This window comes from Hippocampus guttulatus, chromosome 22 (assembly GCF_054856545.1).
Source record: "Hippocampus guttulatus isolate MCC_2025c chromosome 22, RoL_Hgut_1.0, whole genome shotgun sequence".
Classification (NCBI taxonomy): Eukaryota; Metazoa; Chordata; class Actinopteri; order Syngnathiformes; family Syngnathidae; genus Hippocampus; species Hippocampus guttulatus.
In genome coordinates this window covers 4,978,430-4,998,761 of record NC_141282.1, presented here as the reverse complement: position 1 = coordinate 4,998,761, position 20,332 = coordinate 4,978,430, and the positions used below count along the sequence as shown (strand labels likewise).

General features: G+C 51.1%; 1 protein-coding gene and 1 long non-coding RNA gene across 5 annotated transcripts; one reads left to right on the top strand and one right to left on the bottom strand.

The window, feature by feature from the left end:
- The first annotated feature begins 240 nt into the window (after nucleotides 1–240).
- LOC147186181 (protein O-mannosyl-transferase TMTC2-like) lies at nucleotides 241–19,916 on the top strand. Of its 4 annotated transcripts, none has more exons than XM_086103467.1 (13): nucleotides 242–715; nucleotides 9,151–9,739; nucleotides 12,812–13,060; nucleotides 13,166–13,640; nucleotides 13,715–13,829; nucleotides 14,574–14,659; nucleotides 14,830–15,014; nucleotides 15,112–15,190; nucleotides 15,876–15,997; nucleotides 16,667–16,748; nucleotides 17,876–17,990; nucleotides 18,059–18,122; nucleotides 18,689–19,916. In XM_086103467.1, exons 1-13 carry the CDS (start codon nucleotides 633–635, stop codon nucleotides 18,878–18,880), a joined length of 2,436 nt encoding a protein of 811 aa, XP_085959593.1. In that variant the 5' UTR covers nucleotides 242–632; the 3' UTR covers nucleotides 18,881–19,916. The 4 variants fall into 4 exon arrangements, with proteins under 4 accessions (XP_085959591.1, XP_085959593.1, XP_085959592.1 ...); XM_086103466.1 differs by adding an exon at nucleotides 2,255–2,398 and having other exon boundaries at nucleotides 12,812–13,640; XM_086103465.1 differs by having other exon boundaries at nucleotides 241–715; nucleotides 12,815–13,640.
- Nucleotides 4,846–20,127, bottom strand: LOC147186180 (uncharacterized). Its single transcript, XR_015099296.1, has 3 exons — nucleotides 20,063–20,127; nucleotides 7,188–7,297; nucleotides 4,846–4,998 (listed from the first exon to the last, which is right to left on the bottom strand). It is a non-coding gene; the product is annotated as an uncharacterized LOC147186180 (long non-coding RNA).
- Nucleotides 20,128–20,332: the final 205 nt, after the last annotated feature.

Sequence of the window (20,332 nt, the reverse complement as noted above, 5' to 3'; positions counted from 1 at the left end):
TGAGTGTTCATTGTGTGTCCAAAAAGACATTTTGGGGGGGGGGATTTGGGTTACAATATATTTTTCGTAATTAATTATTGCCTTTCATGATTAATAATGGACGCATCCGTTTATTTGTCATCCCAAATCAAATGCCGTGTGTTTTTATTCTACAGTTATGACTCGTTCTTTGCAGATTCGGCAGTAATAAACGACAAAAGCCTTCTTTGTGTGCCCGCTATTGTATTCGGTGCGGCGGCCAGTGCGCATGCGCAGCCTCCCTCCCTTCAAAACCACACACGCGCTTGGCTCTCGCTCCTCGCCTCTCTCACGCACATCGACCGGCGATGCGCATCGCCGCCACGCTCGCTCATCTCATCGCTCTTCAACGCCTCCTGACAACCCTCGCGAGCCGCCCGTGAGCGTCTCGGGTAAGGGGAAGGGGGGTGAACGTCATGGCCCGCCGTGACAGCACACTTCGGGTGCGCCGGGAGAAGCCCCGCGCGGCGTCGAGAGCCGCGCTGCCGAGCGGCTGAGCCACGACGGGCACACTCGGCTGTCATCCGCTTCTCGACTTTCCTCTTCTAACCCATCCTCACACCCCTCCCGGACCACCCCTCCCCCCGTTGCAAGCTCCGCTTCGGCTTAGAGAGATGATCACGGAGCTGCTGTGCACCGCCGTGGCCGTGGGGGTGTACGCGAACACGCTGGACGCGGACTTCTGCTACGACGACAGGTAAAAAGGGGGGGGGTCGCCCTCCTCCTACTTCCTCCTCCTCCTTTTGCCTCTCGGCTGCTGTCGCCCTGGCCACCCTGGTTGGGTTACCATGGTTACGGCGCTTGTTTTGCATGTGCCGTTTGCCACTTGGCTGTCGACCGCTCGCGAGTGGCTGGCGACCAATCCAGGGTGCACCCGGCCCCCTTACCCAAGTCAGCTGGGAGAATCTCCAACTCGGGACTCTAAAACTGCAAAGAAAATTAAGTCGTTTTGTTTTTGTTTTTTAAAATCTGCTGTCATCTAAAAATCAGTTGTGTTTTTGGAAACACAATCCCTGCTACCGCTTTGGCTGCCGCCTCGAACCCCACGTTGTGCCGACGCTGGCGCGACACTCTACGTTTGCGGTAAATCACCAAGCGATGACACGTGAGCAACGCGTCGGATGATTTATGCGACGGCAAACGGCGAACAGGTGCTTTCCGCCCCGGCAATAGTCTGCAGGCGCTCTTTAAAGGTCAGAAATTTATTGGACTGTTCCTGGCCAGAATGCCCGCTAATAAGCTAGTCGTATAAAGGAAATGGGAACTGCCCTTATACACTTAAATGACCTTTGCCTAAGTCGATGTAAAGCAACATTTTAACCATTGACGGGTTTGGAAAATGGATGGCCGGATGCTTTTATGTCCGTTGGGTACTGTGGGAATCAATTGATTGGCGACCGGTCCGCCGTTTGTTCCAACCGGGATAGGCTCCAGCTAAAGTTGTTTTCGAACAGGATAAGTGGTAGAAAATTAATGGATGGGTGTTTGGTGTCCAGTGGAGGATAGTGATTCACATAGCTGTCGCTCGATCTATCCGTCATGATTGATTGGCGACCGGTCCGGGGCGTCCAACCTTTGACGAAATGCGACTGGGCCGAGGTCTGTAGCTCATCTGTGACTCTGAAGGTCCGGAGAAAATGGATGGATTGATTTCGTTGACATCCAGTGGAGTGCGGCGGTCCACGTAACCGATCGATTCCCAATCAGTACAATCACACGACGATTGACTGGCAATCGAAATCCATCGCGGCCCGTTTTCCATTTTCCATTTCTGTTGCATCCCAGGAGCGCATCCAGATTTTGCCCGGGCGGTCGTCCATCCATCATGCTCGCGCGTACGTTCGGCCGGAACACGGCGGCGATTGTCAGGGTGCCTTCGGGTGACGGATTACCCGCGGCGCCGCCCGGCGCGTCCGGGAAACACACTCTATCCTCGCCGTCAAAGTTCAGCGTCCGACCTACGCCGCACATCCATCAAAGTTTCGGCGGTAATTCACACAAGGAGGGCAAACAAAAAAGGGGCTTTGCTTCACGGCTGTGAGATGAAGGTTGATAAATAGCGAGGAGAGGCGTGACCCTTCCTGGCTCTTCATCAAACGGGGTCGAAAGCCGCGTGCCGGGGAAGGCTCCCCCAGGAGTGGGGGGGGGGGGGGGGGGTTACAGGTTCCTAATTTCCTCTTTCATCCTCGTTTGTCTTTTCCCCCCCGACGACCTTCCGTCGTGATCTTCCGAAAAGCTTGATCTGACCTCTGACCCCACTCGAATCCAGTACGGGCTCCTTCGCGTCACACGGAGTTGGGAGAATCCGAGGACGGATAACTCTTCCACGAGGAATCCAACTCGTGCGGATGTTACGGTGGCGCTCTGCTTCTTCAATCAGGTCAAGTGTTTTTCCTGGGCACCGCTCATGCTAATGCTAATGCTAATGCTTCTTTCCACCAATGACCATTATGGGTTGTCAGAGAGGGGTGAGTCAAGCCGGGGAAAAAGCGCAGCGACTGTTCTTGGGTTGGCCCTAAATGTGAAGTAAAGTGATTCGCATTTTGAGGAAGTCGACTAGTGACTAGGCGACTAGTATTTGGGAATGAAATGAAACAAATTTACGGGACTAGATGAACGATGACTGTGATTTCTTAATTTTTTTCTTCATGGGGGGGGGTGATTTGTTTATTTGAGGGAGGCACTGGATTGCGGCACAGCACTCATTTGTCTTCATCGATGTGCATGCCAGCCTTACGACTTACGAAAAGCCTATTTGAATACTTATCAAGATTTGTGTCTGCTTTACAAACGATGCGGTCCCATTTGTCAAATGAAGTCATGAATAGTTGGTGCGTTTTTCACGCAAAGACAGACGAGGCGGCATCGGCGGCACAACCTCAGCCGCCTTTTGGTAATATTAAATCCCGAAGCCTGCGGGACACCCCGACACTGTTTTGAATCTTCCACCAATAAGTGCATCAGTATGATCGCGTCCCTCAAAAATGTCCTTGATCCCGGTTCAAAACCGTAGCGCTTTGAATCGAGACGCTTAATGAATTGCCTCGACGCTCCGCCGCACATGACTCACCGCTCGCCTTCACACGCGGAAAGTATGCGTGAGAAGGGGCATTAAAATCACCACATATAACTGACACGGTGATATGAAAAACATGCTTTCCTTTTTCTTTTTTTTCTGAAGATGAGTCAAGCCATGAACAACCCCCCCCCCCCCCCCCATTAGAACACCCCAATCCAAAAACGGTATCTGGTCATCAACACTCCTGCTGCTTAATGACAGATAAACAGTAAAAACGACGTGATTTGGCCGATGGCGCCGCTGGCTCACGGGACGTAATTGTCGCAGTCTGCTGGGAAAAAAAAATAATAATAAAAAAATGACCTCAAGGAAGCCTCGCTTGGGTTGCGCGGCTGGTTAAGTGACATGATGTGCCCGGAGTCTATAAATATTGGCGCGAGATGTGGGCCGAAGAGGCATGCGAGCAAATGGTTGGGTGGCGTGTGCGCGGCAATATTATGCGGCTTGATGGGGGTCGGGGGGGGGGGGGGCGGCAACGTGTTGGCCTGCCAGGAAAAATGTTCCTTGGAAATGACTAACATCGCCTCAAGACATGCAGTCTTTCAAAAGTGTCGATGATAAGTCGCCAAATGATTAGCTTTTAAGCAGAAACAGGCAAAACGCTTCAAAAATGTGGTGGTGATGACCGCCCCCCCCCCCCCACACACACAGTATTGGCATTGTGTCACCATTAAACATGTGTTTTGATTCATCTGCAACGTTATGGATGTCTTGTTTTAGCAGCGCGCCCGTTAGGATTCAGAGGTGGATTTGTCAACACCCCCCAAAAAAAAAACAAGCTTGCAAGTGCAGTTCCTGATTGCGGCATCGGATTTCCACTTTGTCAAGGTGTACTTCTAAAAACGACCGACCGGCGTAATCCAAAACCCACCGCGAATTGGGGCGGCTGGGCGTGTGCAAGACTAACCGTTAGCTGTTAGCGTCCGCTATCACTTTTCGCTGTCAAATTTGTTGTCCAGACTGCTGTCAAGAGCGCAAATATTCTATTGTTGCTGTTTGTTTTAAATTTTTTAAACATCTAAAAATGGGTCCGAGAGTGACATTGATCAGTTCGCCGCAATCCGAAGATCTCTGGGTAGAACAATGGTTGACCTTGGTTCGCGCAGCGCGATACATGAAAACCGGAAAAAAAACTACAAGAATCAAAACAAAGTCAATTTCGTTTTGTTTTCTTTGTCGATTTTATCAAATGAAACGAAACGAAAACTGCTCGTTTGACGGATAGCCAGCCAACTGTACAATCTCGTTTGCCGACACCCACATCACTCACCAGACCAGACCCCTCTGCCTTTTCAAGCCCTACAGACTCACAGTCAGTCACAGATACTACAGTACGGTAGAAGGTGCAGGCATGCCTCATAAAGGCTGAGACTCTTGGCTACCGACTCCGCTTCACGCACGGTTAGTCCAACTCACGCTTGTAAAATGCATCCGCGGCTTTTAGAAGCCGGGCGGGTGGACTCCCTTGTCTGTGCGGGTGTGGAAATGATTTGGTGCTTCACACCTCATTTAAAAAAACCCAAAAAAAAACCCAGAGGGATGGAGCGTCAGTCAACGTGAATGACTGCGGGTTGAAGGGGGATCAGGTGACAGCCCGCCCCCCCCCGCTTCCCCACCCCCTTCCCGTCTTTTATTGCGTGTGTCATTGAGATGCAGGAGGTATTCGTTTGCCTCCAAGCGTCAGCGTAGCGTGATATCATTTAAATGTCGCGTGATTACCTGCCGAGGCTTCGGCCGAGGGATGTGAAGTGGGTGAATTTTCCGCCCGGGTGATCTCGCGGTGGGATGCGGCTCGGCGGCCACCCGAGTGGATATCAGGTGCGCCGCTAATGAAGTGCACATCGCGGGTGGAGGCAGCCAGAATGAATGGGACGGATCCGGATTGGAGGAAGGTGGCCAGTCTGCCCCCCCCCAAAAAAAAAAACATTCATGGATGGCGGTGATAGGAGAGGCCTCCATGATGGACGGTGACAAGAAAGTAATTTCTTTTTAATGGTTTTTGCCACATCCAGAGCCGCATTTTTATCTTCGGCTTTTTGCATATTACTTTTAAATCATCGTAAGTGAAGCATTATGCGTGTTGAGATGAAGAAGTTGAAAAAAATATGGTTTTCAGAGACAGCGGTTAGTACAGTGGACAGCTTATCAGGTTACAGGTTATCATTTGTGCATGAAAGGGTTAATTGCAGACGTGGCCGACGGTTCAAGGCGAAGAAGGACACGTGAAAAATGCGTTGAATTTTGATAGCCTCGTTTTGGGGGAACGGAAAGAAAACGACAAAGACGCTCAATTTGATCCGTGACATCATGTCTGCCGTGTCCCTCTCGGGAGATTGTTTATGGCAACGACAGAAGGTGGCCGAGCAATAAAAAAAGGTTCTTTTATGTCGGCCATATGTGGTTTTTGTCCTGGAATGGGGGCTTTCTATTTCGGGACTGTGTCCAAATTTTGGATGAGTCGACCCGCAGAGATACGGATTTCGTAATTTTTAGATGGCATAGATACTTTTAGGAGGACCCCGGATGGACGTTTGAGTCGTCGCAGAAGCGGACCTCCATATTGGACGATCTCTCTCGTATGCGCCGTTCAAATTTGGCATATAAGATCGGACAAAATCTCATTTTCTGACGATCGCTGGAATTCGTGGACGTCACGTCTGCCGAATTTCACGTTGCTGAGTAAAACTCACGCCTCATACCGGAGCGCCGGATAACTTTTCGGGAACGAGATGTACGAGAAATCGATTCCAGACAGATATGGTCCATTATCCTTGGTCTTTAATTCAGCTGATTTCGATTAAGCTCGGAGTGTTGCTTGCTCCATATTCAGTCTCGACGGTAAGTCGAAACAAAAACAAAACAAAACACGGCCGTACCTGGAGTCATAATTTATAATCCCCGGCACGTACACAGCTGCGCTTCGCGTGTTGTTTCGGCCAAGTCGCAGAGCAACGCTCGGTTCCAAATTTTAATCAAGCGGCGCATTTATCACCGTGGAAGCAGGCGGCCGCGTAAGGGAGAGACCACCCTAATTAATCGCGCCGAGTCAGACGCCGTAATTAACTCATTCAGTACCAGCCAATTCTGGACCAAGTCTGAAAAGACGTTTAAAAACGTCTTTGGGAGTGAATGAGTTAACTGTGCAGTCTCTGGACGGACTGATTGGACCGATCATTTGGTTCGACGACAAACACGCCGTCGTTCTTTTGCCGGAATTTGGCTCTGCGCGGGTGCTTTCATAACGCCATCAAATGTCGATTTTAAATCAGTTCGCCCGCGGGAGAAAAACGGCCGAAGTCACACGGCGCATTTACGGCGGGATTTATTGGGTGGGCGGGGGACCTTAATGCGTACGAGGGAAAAGTTCCCGGTGGTCTTTGGAATGAATCAACAGTTTGACTTCAAGACTTTTCAAATCAATTCGCAGGTTTTGGGGGCATGTGGGATGGCGTTAAATCCCGAGTCGGTACCTGCACCTTGCTTGCTTTCTTGGCCCCCGAGGGGGGAAGCCAAACGTCGGTTTTATTAGCCATCGATTTCCCGTAAACCTTCCCCGCTTGAGCCTAAAGATTCATCACCGACTTTTTTATCGACGTCATCACTCAGGGAAAGATGAGGCGGGACCTCCTATTTCTTTCCGCTTTGGATTTTTGCCGACGCAGCAGCGGCGGCGGCGGCTGTCTTGCGCCTGCCGATCGATCAACCCCTCGAGAATGCAACGGAACTTGAATCAATCCACTGAAAGATAAATGAGGGGGGGCGGACCTCTGGATAATTGGGTTCATAATACACCTCGGCGCGCAATCAACAATGGCCGACTGCTCGCTGGACTTTTTTTTTTTTTTTTGGGCCGCGCGTCCTTCGTCCCGTAGTCCAGCGTGGGAAAGCGATGCCGCCCGAGCATTGTTCTGCCAGCGGTGCCGCTCGAGCCTGATGTTTGCACACACCCTCGACGCTCACTTCCTCAAGTCTGACATACAAACGACGCGGATACCAAGAGTTGATAGCGGAGGAGGAAACGTGACTATTTTTCTCCCGTTGACCGCGGGACGGATTTCCAAATGTTCACAATGAGCATTTCACACCCTACCTTTCATCGGACGAGCCTTTGACGTCCTTTGTAGGACCTTCCGACATGTTTTGGGGTTTCGCCGAGGGCCACGCGAGGGCGTCCGGCGGAGTCCCGTCACGGATGCGATTCTGTAGATAAGATGAGAGATGGGAGGAGGGTGTTGATGGATGGAGGTTACAGGAGCGAAATTTGTCGAAAAGGAGAACGAAAACCCCGAAGACTCCCCAAAAATAGAAACGGGAAGAAGAAGATTGCCTTTGTGGCGAGCGCGGGCTCATTTATCTCCCGCCGGGGGAGTCCGATGATGCACTCAAGACAACAAAAGTGTAATTGTAACTCAGCCACTGGTGATTACATTACGCGATGGCTATTTATGCCGCCGCTGCTGCTGCTGATTAGGCGGATCGGCTATTCACGGAAGATTCGAGGGCAGCAAAAAGAAAAAAGATCCACTGTGGGACAAAATGAGCGACATTTTTTTTGGGGCGAAAGAAACAATGCTTCAGAGCATCTGTATGCACACGGAAACACAAATGCCTGGTGGTGAGATCATTCTTGGGGAATGGGGGGGGGGGGGTGAGCGGGCTATTTGCATCATAAAAACACACACGCAAATGAGGAAATAAGTCTTTTCAGACGAGTCGAGGCAGAAAAAAAAATCTAATCTTAGACGTAGGAAACCCGAAAAGCCGTCCTGTACTTTCAGGATGGTGAATCGGGACCCGTGTAGCCTGCCTGTCGGCGTGGCCCAAATACGGCGGCGGAATACAAAGGAGACCGCCCCCCCTTGCCCCCCCCCCCCTTCTTCTGTCACTACGGGAGACCAGTCCATGTTCTCAATGAAGCCATCACACTCCCAAACACAAAAACAGACACCTTGCCGATGAGCGGCGGCTTTCTTTAAGCGCATACTCGGGAGCGTTCGTTTTAAACCATCCGTAACGGGAAAAGGGCGACCGCGACGATCGGCCGGCGCTGATTTGAATAGTTTAATTATTTATAAACGACGACCGAAAGAAGCCGGGGGGGGGGGGGGGGGGGGGGAGCGTGGGGTCTCGAAATGGGAGCTTCGACGAAGAACGAGAATGATGTCACGGCCGAAAAGCGCGAACTCCGCCATGGCGGGCGCGCAGGCCTCCAAAAACAAACATTTTCCTTGTCGGGGAAAACAATGTTGGGAAATTCGCTCTCTCGCGTAGCTCACGCGAAGGACAGCTTTACAGGCTCATCAGAGGAACAATTCAATTTCGGCGACGTTTAAAATAGTCTGTCACTCGCCCCCCCCCCCCCTCCCCGGCAGCTCTCCCTCTCCCGCTCTCTTTTTTTAGGCTCTAAGCGCTAAAAAGGTACAATCTCCAGACAAAGGAAGTCCTTGGCTGACCCCCCCCCCCCCACCACCCTCTCAACTTTCCGAGACAAGCGCGGCATGCCTGCGTAAAGACAAAAAGTGTGCTCACGATCGTCAACATCCTCCCCCCCTCATGAGGAAAAACGGGCAGGCGGCAAGCTAGCATGTTAGCATATTTTGCACATAGCGCATATTTATTTGAGCTAGCCTGTTTCTTTTTCTTTTCATGTCATTGGGTTTTATTTCGTTTTATTTTTTTCGAAGTAGGCCTCGGCGGAGATCTTCCCTCCCTGATGATTGGCACTCAGGCGTTTTTAAAATAATATCAAAAGAAACAATCCCGATAGCTACGTCGTTGGCTTGAAGATGACGTTTCCACCGTTTAAAAACGCTAGCCTTTGCGCGCTGTACGCAAATCCCCATCGAAGCGACTTTCAAAGCAAGTATTCTCCCCCCCCCCCACCTCATTTAAACCGCCTCCTATTTCCTTTCCTTTGTGTGCATGTGCGACTTTCTCAGGAATAGCATCCGCTTGGAACGCCTCGCCTCCGCTACATCCTTTTTCAATTGTTATTATTGTGATCTCAATGCATGAAAGGGTTAATCATCTCGATTTTCCTTTCACTCCTCCAGCCGAGCCATCAAGACCAACCAGGATCTTCTCCCGGCGACCCCGTGGACCAACATCCTGTACGACGACTTCTGGGGCACCCCGCTCACCCACAGCGGCAGCCACAAGTCCTTCCGTCCGCTTTGCACCCTCACCTTCCGCCTCAACTACGCCCTGCACGGCCTGCGGCCGTTCGGCTACCACCTGCTCAACGTCGCCCTTCACGGGCTGGTGACGGCCACCTTCACCGCCTTCAGCCGCCCGCTGCTGGGCGGGGGAGCGTGGAGTCTGCTGGCCGGCCTGCTTTTCGCCTCTCACCCGGTGCACACGGAGGCGGTGGCCGGCGTGGTCGGGAGGGCGGACGTCGGGGCGGCTCTGTTCTTCTTGCTGTCTCTTCTGTGCTACGAGAGACACTGCGGACTTCGGGCGAGGCGACGCGGCGGCGCGGCGGCACGCTGCTGGACGTGGATGGCGGGCAGTTTGTGGTGCGCGGCGGCTAGCATGCTTTGGAAGGAGCAGGGGGTGACGGCGCTGGCGGTGTTGGCCGTCTACGACCTCTTCGTCTTCCATCGACTCACATTCCGCCAGGCGCTCCTGCTCCCGTTCGGAAAGGTAAAACCGGGGCGGGGGGGGGGGGAGTGGAGGATTTGGTCGCTCCTTTCCTTTTCCAGTTAACTCATTCACTCCCAAAGACGTTTTTAAACGTCTTTTCAGACTTGGTCGAGAATCGGCTGGTACTGAATGAGTTAACGGCTTCGTTCTTGAAATTGGCTCGCGCGGGAACGGCGGGCGTCACGCGCCGTTTGGGTTTTCATCAGCTGGTCCAATTAGGGAAGCTGTTGGTCCGCGCGAGGCTCACTCGAGCGGCGCGGCCGGAAACTAAGCCCTGCTCATTCGTTGCGCGCTAAGCAACAAAACGGAGCCAAGTTTCCAATCCCGCGCAAAACATTGCAACGGGGCTTCCAAATGAGGCCGTAAACACAAACGCGATCGAGATCTTGAAACACAGACACACGGAGTGCATTTCCAGGAAAAACATTTTTTCTCCTTGGCTAAATCGGGCAAGGAAACACAGCTTTCCGAGTGCTTTGCCGGAAGCTTCCAAAAAAAAAAAAAAAAGGACCGTCTCTGCAATTACGATCCATTCATCGAGAATCTGTCCGGCGTGATTAACCTTCACCTTTTCGCGAGATGGTTCGCAGGGGCGGGAACATGTGTCTCGCACCTGTTTTCCAAAGTGTATTCAAAATATATCGCACCAAAGAGGGAAGACGGCAGGGATGGTGTGCGAAATAAAACCTGGAAGCCTTCCACCCCCCCCCCCCCCCGCCTTTCAATTGTTCCGAGCGCTCGCAGCGCTCTCTGGAAGATTTCATCACTCCCGGCGATTGTTCGAATCCGTCGTGACAAATCTTTCAGTGCAGGCACGTCACTGGCTGCCAGGCGGCAAGTGGAGGGTGCGGGGGGGGGGGGGTCCTAGTTGCCAACCGCCGCCCCTGCCGCCACCGCATCTGGCTCATTTATCAGCATCGCCAGTACCCTCCTCGCACGGGGGGCCCAGTCGCGGTTATCTTGGCAGGGAGCTCGTTACTCGACGGGCTCGGCCGCAGGGGCAAATTGCTTCCTCGATAATGAGCCAGACGTCTCAAAAAGAGACGCTTGGGAACACAAAGCGATGAAGGATGCGGGAGAGGGAAACTATGCTCTCATTTCCCTCGCTTTATCTGGTCCCCGGTCTTGGGAACGGACCGGTTTTTGCTTCCCCTTTGAGCAAGCGTCTCCAGTTTTCAGGCGAAAGAAGCAACGGTGGTTTTTTCGTAACGTCGATTTCAACGATTTCCCCCAACGCGGGGACGAGGAAATGCAAATCGACCGGCGGATGCGCTCCGGCCGGCGTTTCCATTTCCTCCCCAATCAGACCGAGATGAGATTTCAAAAATGGGGAAAGCGAGGATGGGAGGAGAGGGTAGAGTGGGGAGACAAAGACAAAGGAGGGGGGCGGGGGGGCGCAGTGTCTAAATTTGCTTCCTGTACAATATTTGGTACACATCTCAAAACTACAACGGCAGCATAACATTAAATCCGCTCAAATCGACCTGAAAGGGGTTCAAAAAAATCTTTGGGGGGCCATCGTGGAAGATATGAAGCAGCTCTTCAAGCCTTCCAAATAAAATCCAACGCGGACCGAAATAATCCCAAACACTTGTTTCCTAGTTTGACGTAAAGGCTAATAATTACCCGAATCATCTATTGTGGTTCGCCGCCTCCGGGGGATGACTCGCAGCCAAGCGCTGCGTTTATTTTAGTAGCAGTCTATTTGAAAGGAGGCAGCAGTTTGCGGTGTTGCGGAACGTTCCGTGCGTCACGGATGCTCCTATTTAATTGTCAGTGTGGCCCCCCCCCCACAAAAAAAAAAATCAACACCCTCAAGAAGATCGAGAGTGTTATTATCCTCATTCCGGCTGGATCTCGGCATTTATTTTTGTTTTTGTTATTGTACTTCGAGTTTGGAGTGCCGTACCGAATAATTTGGTGGGACGCAGGCCCCCGGATTTCGCACTTCGGTTTGGCAAAAACAAAGCCCCAAAAGCCATTCGAGGGAATCATCAACGCCAAAAGAATATTTCTGAGAAACTGGATACATCGCGTCAGTGTTTTGCAATCTTGGGAGATTGGACGCGCTGCTTAAGTAAGCAGTTTGCACCTGCAAGGGCCGCTCATTTGATTCACTGGAAGCGCTTAAAAAAAAACTGATTAGAGTGAAGATTGACGAAGCAGCAATTAAGAAGCAATTATGGAACAATGCGGGTGGGGGGTTGGGGGGGGGGCACGCGAAGCTGTTCAGGCTAAAATAAAGCTCATCTGCTTTCCTGGAGCCGCAAAGAACCACGTCGCTCCGATTGGGTGTCAAAGTACTCCAAAACCTCCATCGACGGCTTCCAAGCGGGTGTTGAGGGTCGCCTGTTGACCCTCTCAAGGTCCCCCCCCCTGCCCACCCCTTTACTGGAAATCAACAGCTGAGCCTGAGCCAGTAGGCCGCGCTAAACCTCTTAACTCATTGAGTACCAGCCAATTCTACACCAAGTCTGAAAAGACGTTTAAAAATGTCTTTGGGAGTGAATGTGTTAACGATAATCCCGACGTGCGCTTTTGTTATGGACAACAAGTTTTTACGTTGTGGTCTCTCGGATCGGGTTCAAATGTAGTTCGTGCCGAATGACGAGCTGGGAGATAACAAAACGGGTTCACGAAAGAGGCGGCGGACGGCGTTTCGGTGCTCGTCGCTCAGGTTACGTCGCAGGGAAAGTGTTTGACCTTCACCTCCGAGACATCTAACATCAGCGAACGGATATTAAAATCTGACCAAAAAAAACCTCAATGAAATAATGAAGGTTGAAAGTGTTGCGTGACAGCTGAGCTCGCGGCAGCGGGATTAAGGTTCTTATGCGATGTAAACAGTATCTGCACAGCGACACAATGAGTTCTAAACTGATTAGCGGTCACACTCGAGGCAACCCTGACGGCCGACCGGGGAAAGCCCGCTTCCATCCAGACTACACGTGGTACCAATATACGGTGCAATAATAGATAGACGACGATTCTGTGGTCTGAACCCGTCGAAACCGATTTGGGGGTCATTTTGTTTTCTTCTGACTCCACCGCTGTCTTTGCGCTTTGTTTCAGAAGAAAAACTTGAAGGTTTTGCCCAGTCTCGCCGTTCTGGCCACCTGGGGCACGGTCCTGCTGTCGGCCCGCATCTACTGGATGGGCAACAAGCCTCCCAACTTCTCCAACTCGGACAACCCGGCGGCCGACTCGCCGCATCTGCTCACGCGGACGCTGACTTTCCTCCACCTGCCCGCCGCCAACGCCTGGTTGCTGCTTTGCCCCGACAAGCTGAGTTTCGACTGGTCCATGGACGCGGTGCCCCTGGTGAGGTCCTGGACCGACTGGCGCAATCTTCACACGCTCGCCTTTTACGGAGGAGTCGTTCTCCTGACTTGGTTCGGGTTTCACGGTCCCACCTCGCAAGGGAAGGACACCGACGGGAAAGCAACCGATGGGACATCGGTCGCCAACGGGAACGGTTACCACGCCCCCGACACGAACCACAACGCGGATTCGGGGCCGCCAAAGACCATCGCGAATGGCTCCACCGGACTTGACGACCACCCTCCTCGGATGTCGCTACCGCCCACGGAAAACCTGGTGATATTCTCATTGGCCTTACTCGCGCTCCCTTTCATCCCGGCCTCCAACCTCTTCTTTTACGTGGGTTTCGTCATCGCCGAGCGGGTCCTCTACATTCCCAGCATCGGCTTCTGTTTACTGGTGGCCGCCGGGGCGAGAAGCGCGTACGTCAGACTGAGATGGAAAAGCTGCAAGGCCTTGCTGGCGAGTCTGTGTTTGGCGCTGGTGCTGCTCAACGGACTGAGAACCGTTCAAAGGAACGGGGACTGGAGCAACGAGGAGAATCTGTACAAGTCGGGAATTAGCGTCAACCCTGCCAAAGGTAAGATGGGCTGACTGTCCTTCGGCTTCCGAGACTTTATCCAGCCTGACGGCGCGTGTCGATGTCTCCTGCAGCCTGGGGCAACTTAGGAAACGTTCTGAAGAGCCAAGGCAAGACGACGGAGGCGGAGAAAGCGTACCGAAACGCTCTGCGCAACAGGGGGAACATGGCCGACATGCTGTATAACCTGTGAGTGTGAAAGACGCCCGCCGCCCGCTCTCCCGCCCCCCGGCCGGCGTGACGGGAATTCACACTGATCGCATTCGTCGCATACCGAGGCAGGCAGAGCGCCAGGTGAACGCGGGAGAAGTGACAGGCGGAGGAACCCAAAAATAGATGGGTTAGAACAGGGGTGTCAAACTCATTTCACATTGTGGGCCACGTACGGACTCGGTCGATGTCAAGTGGGCCGGACCGTTAACATTCTACCATACTCTGCTATAAATAAACAAAATATCATGTCTTTCCTTTGTTTTGGTATAAAGAATCATTGGCGCATTGATACCGTCTGGTGTGTTGGGTCTGTCTCAGTGCCAGATTGAGACTGCTGTTTTCTTCTCTGATCAAAACAATGTTGTCTTCGATCAAAACGGTCTGCCCCTAGCGGACAATCCACGAATTGCATTTTATTAAAAATATTCTGTCTTAAATGCATTTTTTTTCACTTTTAAATTATCCTGCGGGCCAGATTGAACCTCATTGGGGGCCGGTTCCGGCCCGCGGGCCGTATCTTTGATACTTGGATTAGAAGAAACAAGGGCAATGAGAGCATAGCGCTCGGGAGCTAATCCGAAACTTGACCTCGTTCCGTATTTGGGGAAATAACACAAAGTAACTTCCCGTACCAGCGAGAGTAAAAGTCGCCAAATGATTTCGAAACGTGTTCCGTATCTCCGAGATGTAATCCGATTGCGCCGTCTTGATGTCTTCCAGGGGTTTGCTGCTGCAGGAAAAGGAGAGATTTTCAGAGGCGCTTCATTACTACAAACTGGCGATTGGGAGTCGGCCGACGCTAGCATGTAAGGAAACCCTCGCGCCACGTATGGGCGATGGAATCTGTGGAGTAATTCGACCCAGACAAAAGGGTCGAGCTTCGTCTCCGAGGCGATATCGGGCTATTTCCGATTCATCCCAAGCGATCGGAGAATGGATTCATCGACCTCACCCTTCCCTCGTTTCCGCGCCGCAGCCGCCTACCTGAACACGGGAATCATCCTGGTGAACAGGGGAAGCCTGGAAGAGGCCAAGCGCACCTTTGTGACCTGCGCCAACATTCCCGACGAGAATCTGAAGGACCCCCACACCCACAAGAGCTCAGTCACCAGTTGCCTGTATAACCTGGGGAAGCTGCTGCACGAGCAGGGCCAGCAGGAGGTACAGATATATATATATTTTTTTTAAAAGATTCATCGTGACAATTTGCAAGGACTATTTTATGATTTACAAAAATTGTTTTTTGGGCATTCTACAGGAGGCCCTCTCCATTTACAAGCAGGCAGTGCAGCGGATGCCCAGGCAGTTTGCGCCGCACAGCCTTTTTAACATGATGGGTAAGCCGATTGCCGTTTTGCATTACGCAAACGTGAAACTCATAAATCCGGCAACACCCACTTTTATATAAAAAAAAAAGAAAAAAACGGCCCCATGATGGCAGTCAATGCAAACAAATGTCGTCCGGTGCTGACTTTGGCCGGAGATGTGTTGATGAGAACTTCTCGCTGGATGATCAGGCACGAGAGGGGCTTTCAAGTGGATTCAACAAATGTTCAAAAGCGTTGCCAAAGCAAACAGCGGCGGCGGCGGCCGCGGCGCTCCTCAACGTGCACCTCCGCTGGAGAGGATTGAAGCTAATCCAGGGAATAAATCACATCCAATGCCTTGTTATTGTAACACTAATGACATGAATGGGAAGCTTAGACCAGAGATGGTCCGCTTGAGCGCTCAGTGAGGATAAAGTGGGGTGTGGGGCGGGGGGGGCGTGTTGCTGATGTCATGTCGATGTCATGTCACTGCAAGGGCCAACCGCATGCGTCTTCACTATTTGGCTTTCGCAGCATCATGGATGTTACAAGATACCGGTTGTCCTTGAGGAACTTGTTAGGGCAACACCGGCGGACTTTACTTTTCCCCATGAACCCTTTCATGCGCCAATAACGAGAACCTGATAAGCCGTCCACTGCAGTAACGGCCGTCCCTGAAAGGGTTCAACCCTCACCCCTTGTTTCCTGTTCCCAGGAGAGGCCTACATGAGACTGAACAAGCTGGAGGAAGCAGGTCACTGGTACAAGGAGTCCCTCAGGGTCAAACCGGACCACATACCGGCCCACCTCACTTATGGAAAACTGCTGTCTATCATAGTACGTTGCATGGAACAGAAAAAGAAATAGCATGAGACGACGCCCAGAGCGGTCTTTTAAAGATCCTGGTCCAGAACTGTTGCCAGAGAGTCTTTAAAAAGTGACCGTGGAGGTGTCTGCAGGTCACGAGTCATTTCCAGCGTATTCATTTCTGTACGCGTAAACACACATCAACTCTACGGGCACTCACACACATACACCGATACCCAAATGTCTCCTTGCATTGCAACAGCTGCAGGGAAAAAAAAAAAAAAAAAACATCCTGTCCTTCCAACCAGAGTTAAAAAAAACAACAACTCCTTGACACCGATGTGACAACAGATGTGTTCACAGCTGAGTCCAGTTTGACTGTGGGAGTTGCCCTGCATAAACCCTTACGGGATATTTGACCTCTTTCCTTCCTCGAGTGAAGACACGGGGGCCAAGAACTGAACGGACTCCTCCTCAACACCTCCAAGTGTTGGTGAACCGACCTCCATGTGGCCCCTGCGCAAACGGCAGGGACCGGAGATCAGCACAACTCTGGACAATGGACAGACTTATCATGCAATTATTCGGCTTCCTTATTAGATCAGCCCCTCAGATAAAAAATTTTTTGGGGGGGTTGTCATCCTAAAGGAGTCAAACGCAGAGAGGAAAGGTCAAATTGAAATCTCCATCTTCTTCCAGGGACAAAAGACAGAAGCTGAAAAGTACTACCTGAGAGCCATCGAACTGGACCCCATAAAAGGAAACTGCTACATGCACTATGGTAAGAACCCACAAAAAAACCAAAACTCACACAGAACTTGAAAGTCCTAAGTGCCGCGCTGTTCCGGTCTGGGCTTTACATTCAGGCTTTTCAGTCTTTGGACAATTACACTGGGGGTACGGGTGGGGGTGATCTTCAGTCGCTTTCATCCGGCGTTCGAGTGTTGCGGCGTCAGCCTCGTATCCGGACCGCAACCAGCTGACGCGCTAAAGCAGGGTGGACTCCATGTCGCGGCCTGCGTAACCTGATAACACTTGTAATTATGCGGGGGCTCAACAAATAACAGCAGGATGTTGAATTGGGGGGGGGGGGGGTGAGGGGGGCAACTGTTTGCTGAGGGAATTTGTTCCTGGGGGCGGTTTGGGGATAGGAAGTGATCCATTGTTCGGGTAACTTGTTTGTTTGGTGAAGTCGCCGATGTGGTTTTCCAGCAGCGTTCGGTTTTGATGGGGTGGGCGCGGCGCTGCCAGCGATCCTCGGTTCTGCGAGGCCGTCGACGGGGGTCCGCGGGGTCCACGTTGGTCGCAAGTTGCCGACAGGGTTCAGGGGTTGCGTGAGTGAATCATGTACTCACTTTTGGGACTCGGGTGTGAGCTTTGCGGCGGACTTATTGGCTTCCAAGTAACTCGAACCAGGAATTAGACCGGCCGTTGCGTCCGCCTTATCGTCTTTCTTTCCTCTCCCTTGACTTGCTCTGGCACCTGGTGAGGTGGAGCGCTGCTGTTTTTGGATGGCGCCGCTTCCCCTTCCCCCTCCGCGTTATCTTGCGGGCTCTTGTAATACGTGATATTTATTTGGCACGTTATCTCACATCTGGCTGCTCGAGTGTGTCCGGGGTTCACGGGGTGAGTCCCAAACGCGCGCCTGATATCTGTCGGCAGTTTTATTAGGAAGATGCTCAGCACAAGCAAGTGCTTCCTGCCATTGTGTGCGGGACAGACCGAACGTGCCTGAAGGAACGTCAGTCACAGTTCATGGTCTTGAGATTCTGGGGCAGGAAGTTGTGACTGGCACACCAGGAAAAGACGCCAAATATCTCCGAAGCATCTTTGTGGCTGACTCGCCATCTTCCTGTTTATTTCCCTTGACGCCGGTCTTTTTCATTGGCTCAATTTATCTCCGCGCAGGCCAGTTCCTGCTGGAGCAGTCCCGACTGGTCGAGGCAGCGGAGATGGCGGAGAGGGCCGCCGAGTTGGAAGGAACGGAGTTCGACGTGGTTTTCAGCGCGGCCCACATGCTCAGGTTAGCTTTGAAAACCATCCGGCGGAGCTCGTTTTGAATTTGGGGTTGACACGTTGCCATCTTTTCAGGCAGGCAAGTCTAAACCAGGCGGCTGAGAAGCAGTACCAACGTGCAGCTGGCCTACGACCAGACGTAAGTATCGGGTTTACGATATCGGACCAACCGGAAAATGCGGCGCTATTCAATCCTGCCACTGTGCACTATGAATACGTCACTAAAAAAAGAAAGAGAAGTGTGTTGTTTTGTCTGCGAGGGGTAATTTAGAGTTTCCCAAAAGCCACGTAGGCTTTAAAAAAAAAAGTATTATTATTTTTTAGACAAGATGGAGAAGCCGCTTTCCTAGCGTCATTTTCTGGTGACTGGACTCGTTTTAGTGTCGCGTGAAACCAAAAGCAGAACGTCTGCATGCTTGGCGCCGCGGCAACTCGATACATAAAGTTGTCAGCAAAGCGACAAGACCCGGGGAGGGGGGGGGGGCTGTCTTGCTCTACGGCTTTGATGGCGGACATATAAAACCGTTCCCACGCATCCAGTCAAGGTCGCCACCGGCGCTGTCGCGCGTGTAACTCGACACCGAGTGGTTTTCAAACAGGGGTCCGCTAGCCGGAGCTTGGATTGTCCCTGGACCAAAAACCACCAGAGTGCGACTCAGATTGACCGTCCTGCTAACTCACTGTATGACCGTCTGCAACCTGCAGTACCCGGCGGCGCTCATGAATTTGGGAGCGATCCTCCACCTGAACGGAAAGCTGGCCGAAGCCGAGGCCAACTACCTGCGGGCGCTGCGCCTCAAGCCCGACGACGCCATCACGCGCTCTAACCTGCGCAAGCTGTGGAACATCATGGAGAGGCAGGGGCTCGCCACCAGGACGGACCAACTTTCAATTTAAACGAGAAGCCACGGTTGCCAAATTTGTGAGGCGCTGAAATGAACTGTGAGGTGACTCCAAAAAAAGTGGTGCCAAAGCTCGTACGCCTTTTGTGCCCGCGAAAACCACAGATAAATCGTGCCGGTAAAAACTTCATTCACATGTTTGTTTCTCGTGTCATCATGTGTTAATTTATTAATACTGTTTTGTCGCTTACTTTGTGTCGCGCTGCTATGATGTAACAAGGAAGCGCGATCGCACACAGGAGCTGGACTATAGTGAATTTGCCGAGGAGTATTTGGGCCACAGTGGTGGAGGGGGTGGGGGGGTTAATAATCTTATGAGAATAAAGTTACATTGATTAGATTTTTTTTTCAGGGAGAAAAAAAATGAAAGCAAAAATGAAGTCAGATTTATTATTGATTTTTCATTCAAACTTATTTTTTAAAATATGATCTTAATCTCAAAGTTTGCAACATTTTTATTGAATTAAGCAAAATAATACGACTTTTTTCCCCCATAACTGATTTTCTTAAAAAAGAATTATTTATATACAGTATATTATTTTTTTCCTCGAAAAGTATGACTTCTGTTGATATACCTTTTTCCATTTATTTATTTAAAAATACAAAATATTGTTTAAATGATTCCACCTTTTAAATTAAAAAGTGACTTCATTTTTGAAAGATTACAACTTTTTTTCCCTTGAAATCCTCCCAATTTTCACACGTTATTCTCATGTCACGCCCCCCCATTCGATCTGAACCTCATTTTTCTTTTTTTTTTGCAGACATTTAGAACTTTATAAAAAAAGGAAATGAAATGCGTCCTTCCACCACCTAAGAACTCTCAGCTACCAACACTGTTCACATGCAGCAGGCTGACAGCCATCTGCAAAATCCCGCAATACGCAAAACAACACCGAATGCATTCGTAGCAGGAAACCAAACATTACATGATTACAAGTCTGTCACGGTCGTGTCGTTTCAATTAGGGAATGTGTTTTGTAAGGAAAAACTGAACATTTTTTGCAGAATTAAAAAAAATTGCCAACCAATTACTGTGAATCGAGTCTTGGCTCTCTTGAGCGTGCATAAAATGTCATTTGCCTCAATGTAGTTTGGGTGGCTTCGGCGTGTCTTATAGCTTCAGTCGGCTGCCAGTAAAAGCCATAAAATGTCAACTTCAGAAGGTTCTACTCACATGTGGCTCGCATTCCCAGCAGGCCTGCCGCAGCACCTGCTTGTTTTATTGCCCCACGCCAAACACGCAGCAAGGAAGGAAGCGGGGCAGATGAAAGATTTCCTCCGGCTCCCCTCCATCGCTCTGCGGACAACCATAGGAGCATATGCTCGGGAACATTGATCTTTCAATAAAGTACTTTTCAGGCCGATAAATCGCTTATTTGTGGCTTTGGAGCGACAACGCATACACAGCGTAGATGTCAGATAAGCAACGTTCATGCTCACCGTT